At 55.1% G+C, this 7,052-nt stretch overlaps 1 protein-coding gene across 1 annotated transcript; it reads left to right on the top strand.

Annotated features, from left to right (window-relative positions):
- The first annotated feature begins 1,562 nt into the window (after positions 1-1,562).
- Positions 1,563-6,782, top strand: LOC141041520 (uncharacterized). The gene is made up of 5 exons (XM_073507835.1): positions 1,563-5,333; positions 5,405-5,720; positions 5,818-5,922; positions 5,997-6,218; positions 6,285-6,782. Exon 1 carries the CDS (start codon positions 2,440-2,442, stop codon positions 3,151-3,153), a length of 714 nt encoding a protein of 237 aa, XP_073363936.1. The 5' UTR covers positions 1,563-2,439; the 3' UTR covers positions 3,154-5,333; positions 5,405-5,720; positions 5,818-5,922; positions 5,997-6,218; positions 6,285-6,782.
- Positions 6,783-7,052: the final 270 nt, after the last annotated feature.

Below are 7,052 nucleotides of genomic sequence, written 5' to 3'. Positions count from 1 at the left end.
GTCTAACGCATCAAAAGTGATGTTGGCACTTTAGCAAAGAGACGCCCGCTAGTCTCCCTCTTCCAGACCGATCCAGATCCATCCACATCCAATGCCTCGTCTCTACAGCGGGAGCCACCACCACCACAATCTCCCCTCCACCGCCTCCTTTCCCGTCTCCGACACTGCTAACAACCAGAAGTACGGTGCCAACGTCGTCGGTTCCTCAACGCCTCCCATGCCTCCTCCTCTACCGCAGCAGTCCGCCACCTACCATCACACCAGCTCCCCCCTCCTCCTCACCGTCTCCTCCAGCCCCCTCCCCCATCTCCTCCGATGCCACCCGCTACAAGTGCGTTGACGGCTGCGCGCTGCTAATCCACGGCGGCGGTGCCATCAAATACTACCGATTCACCTCGCCGTCGGCCATCCCTGCCACCCCGGTGAGCTCCAACCCCTGCCATCCTGACATCCGCCGTCGGCTGCGAGTGTTGTGGCGCCGACAGCGTCCTCGCTAGCGCCATGTCTGACTTTGCACTGTCGCGTCCTAGCTCATGTGCTCGTCAGCAAGGTGAAGCGGCCGGAGATTTGGGCCAACATTGATGACCGAGATAGGGCCATGCCGAGCTGCGAACCAGCAGCGAGGAGGCTCCTCCGGCACTCGCGGCATACACGACACAGGGCGAGCGACGTACACGGCGAGTCGGCTCCCCTGGCGCTTGATTCAACGGCAGCGTACACAGCGGTTGGCGGCCCTCACTATCACTGCCGACCTGCAGCGTGTCATCGGAAGCTAGCAGCACCGCGTTCGCTCACGGGCACCATCGGCGGCGTCGACGCGTGCGTCCGGCCGCGTGAGCTGCAGGTGGATAGCAGGAGCGAGAGCATGCTTTGCTTCTGAAAATGGTCCACAAGTTCTTGAATCAATGCAATATCCCATGGGTACATTTGATCTGGGAATCTTATTACCAGAATAGCCTGCCCCCTGGTGAGAATGCCCAATGCTCATTTTGGTGGAAGGATTGTCTGAAGCTGCTGGACACCTACAAGTTACATTCTTCCTGTACTCCTGGTTCAGGCAAGTCAATCTTGTTTTGGAAGGATAATTGGGCTGGGAATACATTGAATTCTCAATGGCCACAGCTGGCCTCCTTTGCCCTGAATCCTCACATGTCTCTGCATCAGATCATCAATACTGAGGACACTTCATCACTATTTCATTTACCTTTTTCAGTGGAAGCCTTCGAACAATATCAGGAGATGCTTGGTCTGCTGCAAAACTTCCCCATTCTGGATCAAAATGATACTTGGCGATTCCCTTCCGGTGTAACGTCCTATGCTGTGTCAAATACATACATAATTCTTATGGGGGAATTTCATACCATCCCTGCCATCTCCTGGTTATGGAAAGCTAATTGCTCTTAGTTGAAGCACAAGATTTTCTTCTGGCTTCTCATCAATGACAGACTAAATACTAGAGGGATGCTCCTGAGGAAGAGTTTCTTCATTGACGACTACTCTAGGCACACCCTACTGAACTGATACCAGTGACCCATGTTCATCAAATTGATCTACACTCTTCTGTATGGGAGCTTGGACGAAAGGATTTATCATTTGGAAACATTATGTTTGATTGTGCTCTTTATATACCCATCGACAATATAACATCACTTGATCAATTTCTCATACATTTTTTTACCGTTTGTTAGCAACATAGACTCCTCACTATAAACAATGTTTCACCGAAAAGAGCTATGCGGAGTTCTCCAACGGCTCCTGTACGGAGCGGCAATCCAGAAGGCGATGGTGAGGGCGACGCGGGCGCGACGGAGGTAGGCCGGCAAGGTGCGGCGGAGTGGACGCTGGTCCAATCGGGCGTGGCGCTGGCGGGTCCTGCACTCAGGGAGGGGCGGCGGGACGCTCCGGCAGGCGCTGGCGGCTAGTCCGGCAGTTGCTTTTGGGCTCTGGCAGGGAGGAATCGGAGGATGAGGCGGAGGCTGTCGTCAACGGTGAGGGGACGGCTCGTGGCCCGTCCGAATGCTCGGTGGGGGATTTCGTAGCCAGGGCGGTGGTGCTCGGGGGTGCGCTCCACTCTGGTCGGCGGCGTGCGTTCGCGCCAGGAGGTCGTGGCCCTTGTCGGCGTGGATCTCAGGCGCGGTGGACTAACCTTGCAGCCCCGGAAGCGGAGGACGGTCTCCTGCTCTGGGCTGAGCCGCAGGGCCCAGGGGTGGCTGCTGCACCGGCGTCGGCGGTCCTGGCGGCAGCGGCGGCGCCGGGGTCGCCTGGCCCTAGGGTTGGGGCCATGGAGCAGGAGGGCCAGGTGGGCCGGGATGGCACCTAGGCAGATCGGCCCACTTCGGGCTTGGCTTTGGCCCAAGTGGCTGCGGTCTGTCTGGGGCAGCACTGCCAGGATCCTTCTAGGCTAGGGGTGGCTCGCACGGCCCGGTCGGCCCAAGCCCAATGGCGCGGGTACTTAAGTGGCTGTGGCTGCCCAAAGGAACTCTAGATCCGACGCTAGGGTTTCCAGCCACCAAATCGGAGGCGAGACGCTTTGGTCACTCCGCCCGCTCCCTCTTCCCCATTCCCCCTCCGCCGCCCCTCGTGCGCTCCTTCGCCGAGGTGCTGGCCATGGGTTCCAAGGCTGACCAGCAGGTGGGCAAGTGCCCCCTTCCCCCTCTCGATCCTGCGGCGGAGCGCGGCCGCGAGCGCGAGCTTCACGCGCAAGCCAAGGTGCACGGCACGGCGCGCGATGGGGAGGCGGGTGGCTGGGGGCCGCCGTCGGCGTGGTGGTTGAAGGACCAGGAGTGCAAGAAGCGGAAGAAAGAAGAGCACAAGAGGAAGGGGCTCGAGCTCAAGCGCATCGAGGAGATGCCGCAGTTCCAAGGCGGCCGGATCGGCGACCCTTTCGCGGCGAAAAAGAAGAAGAAGTACAAGGCCACGGGGCAGCCAGGTTCCAAGCCGCCGTCCGCGCTACAGGAGGGGTCTTCCAAGGGCACAACGGCCGAGCCAATCCCGATGGAGGAGGCCGACGACAGAGAGTGCTTTAAGTGTGGCCGGGCGGGGCACTTTCAGAGCACCTGGAAGTTCACGCCCCTCTGCATCCTCTGCTCCCAGGAGGGCCATGTCTCGGCCTGCTGCCCCTTGTCGGTGTCAAAACCGGCGGATCTCGGGTAGGGGGTCCCGAACTATGCGTCTAAGGTCGATGGTAACAGGAGACGGGGAACACGATGTTTACCCAGGTTTAGGCCCTCTCTATGGAGGTAATACCCTACTTCCTGCTTGATTGATCTTGATGAATATGAGTATTACAAGAGTTGATCTACCACGAGATCGAGATGGCTAAACCCTAAAAGCCTAGCCTGTATGACTATGGTAATGAGTATCTCTTCCTCCGGACTAAGTCCTCCGGTTTATATAGACACCGGGAGGATCTAGGGTTACACAAGGTCGGTTACAAAGAAGGGAATCTACATATTTGGTCGCCAAGCTTGCCTTCCACGCCAAGGAAAGTCCCATCCGGACACGGGTGCAGTCTTCGGCCTTCGTATCTTCACAGCCCATCAGTCCGGCCCATGGCTAACAGGCCGGATGCCCGAGGACCCCTTAGTCCAGGAATCCCTCAGTAGCCCCCGAACCAGGCTTCAATGATGAGGTGTTCGGCGCGCAGATTGTCTTCGGCATTGCAAGGCGGGTTCCTCCTCCGACGGCTTTCAAGTAATGTATTCGGCTTTTAATTCAATGCCGCACCCCTCGGCTTATGTGCATCGACGACTTCAGCTTCCACGTGTCGGGCGAATGCGGACGGTCAGGGTATTTTTTGCAAATAACACCCTGGCCATGCAAGAAAGAGCGTCTATTTAAAGAGATTGGGTCTCAGATCCATTCGGCACCACACGGAGAAAATTATCAGAGATTGCCAGGAAAGACCATTCCAATATGGCTAGCACTCCTAGCTCCTCCTCCCGTTCCGACCCAGAGAAAGGCGAGTGGGAGAGGTGCTCTGTGTCCCACAGTCAATTGGTGAAGTTGCAAACGCAGGGATTTCTCCCCCTGCGGATCTGGTCCCTGTTCGAGCAGGGTTGGCTTCCTTCAACGGCATAACCCAGGCGGAGGATTTCCCCAATCCATTTGCGGGGGAACGAGTGTGCTTTGTCCCCTATCTGCTAAGGGGCGTGGGATTTCCAATTCACCCATTCCTCCAAGGGCTTCTCGAGTATTATGGCCTCCAGCTGCACAATTATACCCCAGCCTCCATCCTGCACATTGCAGGTTATGTCGCTTTACGCGAACTATTCCTGGGTTGTGAGGCCCATTTTGATCTGTGGAGAAGGTTGTTTTGTCTTGTCCCGCACAACCACGAGGGATCAATATTTGAAGTGGGCGGGGCCGAAATATGGTGCATTGCTGAGACCGGATACCTATCCGGCACACCGAAGAAAGCTTCCGAAGAGTGGACCTCTGAATGGTTTTACATCGATGACGTCGTACTTACAAATCCAGTCTAGAGGGGTCTCCCCGAGTTTACAAGTGTTCCCCTTAAGAAACGCCACAGCTGGCGCCCTCGGAGCCCCGAGGAGGAAGATAGTGCGGAAGTTCGCCAACTCCTGAGCAAGATCAGGACGCTTGCCCAGTCTGGATATACGATAGTCGAAGTGATGGCGACCTCCATAGTACGGGGAGTCCAGCCACTCCAATACAGAGGACTTCCCATGTGGAACTACAATGGGGAAGATGACGCCTCCCGCTGCGGCGGGAAAGGCCCGAACACCCCTACCGCCCTAGCCAAAATATTGGCCGAACTGTTCAAGGGTGAGGAAGAGGAGTTCCTGCGCATCACGCACAGAGAAGGATATTCCATATACAGTCCTCCTAGCTGGGTAAGCCCCCAACTCTTCTGCTCTACTTATTCCACTCCCTGAGCTTCGTTCAATGAATATTAACCCGTCCATTTATAACAACACTGGCGAAAGATTTCCGAGGGGCTTCACAGCCCCGCCCCGCGGCCCGAGGGCTACAATCGGGACCTTGACCCCAGATTCGGAGAGGATCTGGATATATTTGTGGTGCTTGAGAATGGGACGTTTTACCAAACGAGCTATGACGGCATAGAGGTGGCCATCATCGCCGACTATCCCGGTCTTCTTCCCGCTTCTCAGGTAAGTAATCAGGAGACACTTTGTCCGAGAGGGTTTTTCTCATTCTTCCTCACCCACCGCACCATCCTATGCTCAGAAGGGGAGGCGTTCGACGCGTCGTGCTGCCCCAGGGGCATCTCCAAAGAGAGCGGCTCCCACGTCGGGCAGGCCTTCGAAGAGGAAGGCAAAGAGCGATACGGTCGGGCCTTCCTTGAAGAGGTATGGGTTCGCAACTATGCTCTTTTTAGCAATCGCGTCCAACTGTGACTCATATGTTCATTTTGTATCAGGAAAAAGGTTCGACGGACTATGTCCGGGGACCCGACCAGTCGTACTCCTAATAACCAAGATTCGGTCCCAGCCAAAGAGACGGGGCTCGATATGGGAGTGGCGCCGGACTGTCCTTCTGCCGAGGGTTTGGAAAATATGTCCGTCACCAATTCGGAAGTGGAGAGCGCCATGAATCACCGGTGCCGGAGGGCCGTTTTACGAAATCCCTGCTTCTCAAAGGAGGCATTCGGTGCCTTCAGCTCGGCTGATGCATACATCCGAGCTGCTCGAGATGGGCTTAACAGAGCCACCGGGCAGCATTTGAAAGATGTGCAGGTAAGTTTACCTTGTCCGAATTTGATAACCATGTGCCAGTAGCCCCCGAGACTTGAAGCAGTTGGGACAAATGTTTTAAGGATCGATGTATAACCAGGTTCTTACGGAGAAGAATGACTTGCTAGCCAAGAGCTGGAGCAGTGCCGGACACAGCTAACTGCTCCTACCACCGAACTGGAAAAGTTCAAGAAGGCGTCCTCTGGTAATATTTTCCTCCATCGAGAAACAAAAAATGATACGCCAGCTATGTTGAAACTGCTGCTTGTCTCATAACAGGGTCATCGGACCAACTGGAAGAGGAACTGAAGGCTGCTCAAACGAGCGAAAAAGAGGCGAAGAGACAACATGCCGCAGGCGAGCGCGTTCTGACCCGAGTCAGAGAGGAGAAAAACAAACTCTAGGATTCAAACACCAAACTGGGCGAAGAACTGAAAGATGTGCGAGCCCAGCTAGCCGACTCCGTGAAGGATAACAAAAATCTGCGAGGCGGCACATTCAGTATGTGGCGGAATTTATCTTATAATAGTTTGGAGGTAAAATTAGCTGATATAGCTATGATTGCAGGTATGTTGACGGGCCGTCCCGAAGAGGAGGTGTCCGGATCATCAAGTGATCTTCTGCAAGGGCTGTCGTAGTTGCACGAGCAAGCTCGGCAGGCAATGCAGAGTGTAGCCAAGGCCTTATGGCCATCCGCCTCCCCTCCAGGGAGTATGGAGAAGCTTGTAGAGCTGTTCAAGGGAGCGCGGCGGCGTATCCGACTATAGAAGATATCGGCTTGCCGAGAGGGTGCGCGAGAGGCCTGGGCCATGGTAAAAACGCGGTATACCAAGCTGGATCCGAATCACATGGCCCGGGTCGGACCGCTAGGGTCAAATGGGGAAGAAATTCCCGTTAGTTTAGTATATGACCAAGTAGAGGTGGCCGCTAGATATTCCCAACAGGATTGTAAGTTAGACCGCCTGTTGGACGGTATAGAGGAGGAAGTTTTTAAGTCCTAAGTGACTATGTACTTTCCTTCTAGCTGGATTGTAAAACGTTTGTCATGGGCAACCTTTTTGCTTCGACCTCTCGACCCGAAGGTGCGGAGTGTTTTCCGAATACCTGAGCGGCAAAATAAACCGGGGTATGTGTGAAAACCAGGCGTAGGGGTCATAGTTGCTTGAACAGACAAGTTGTATCCGGCTAGTTATGTTATATTACATTAAAATTGTAAGAAACATCTTCCAGGGAGAATAGTTCCGTTAAGGGTTCCTTTCCCTGGGTGTGGATGCATCGATGTGCATGTCCGGACTGTGATGAAGAAATCACAATGTATAGCTTCTGGGGGTTCAC

Source organism: Aegilops tauschii, chromosome 1 (genome assembly GCF_002575655.3).
Source record: "Aegilops tauschii subsp. strangulata cultivar AL8/78 chromosome 1, Aet v6.0, whole genome shotgun sequence".
Taxonomy (NCBI): domain Eukaryota; kingdom Viridiplantae; phylum Streptophyta; class Magnoliopsida; order Poales; family Poaceae; genus Aegilops; species Aegilops tauschii.
This window is presented reverse-complemented; position numbering and strand designations above follow the sequence as displayed.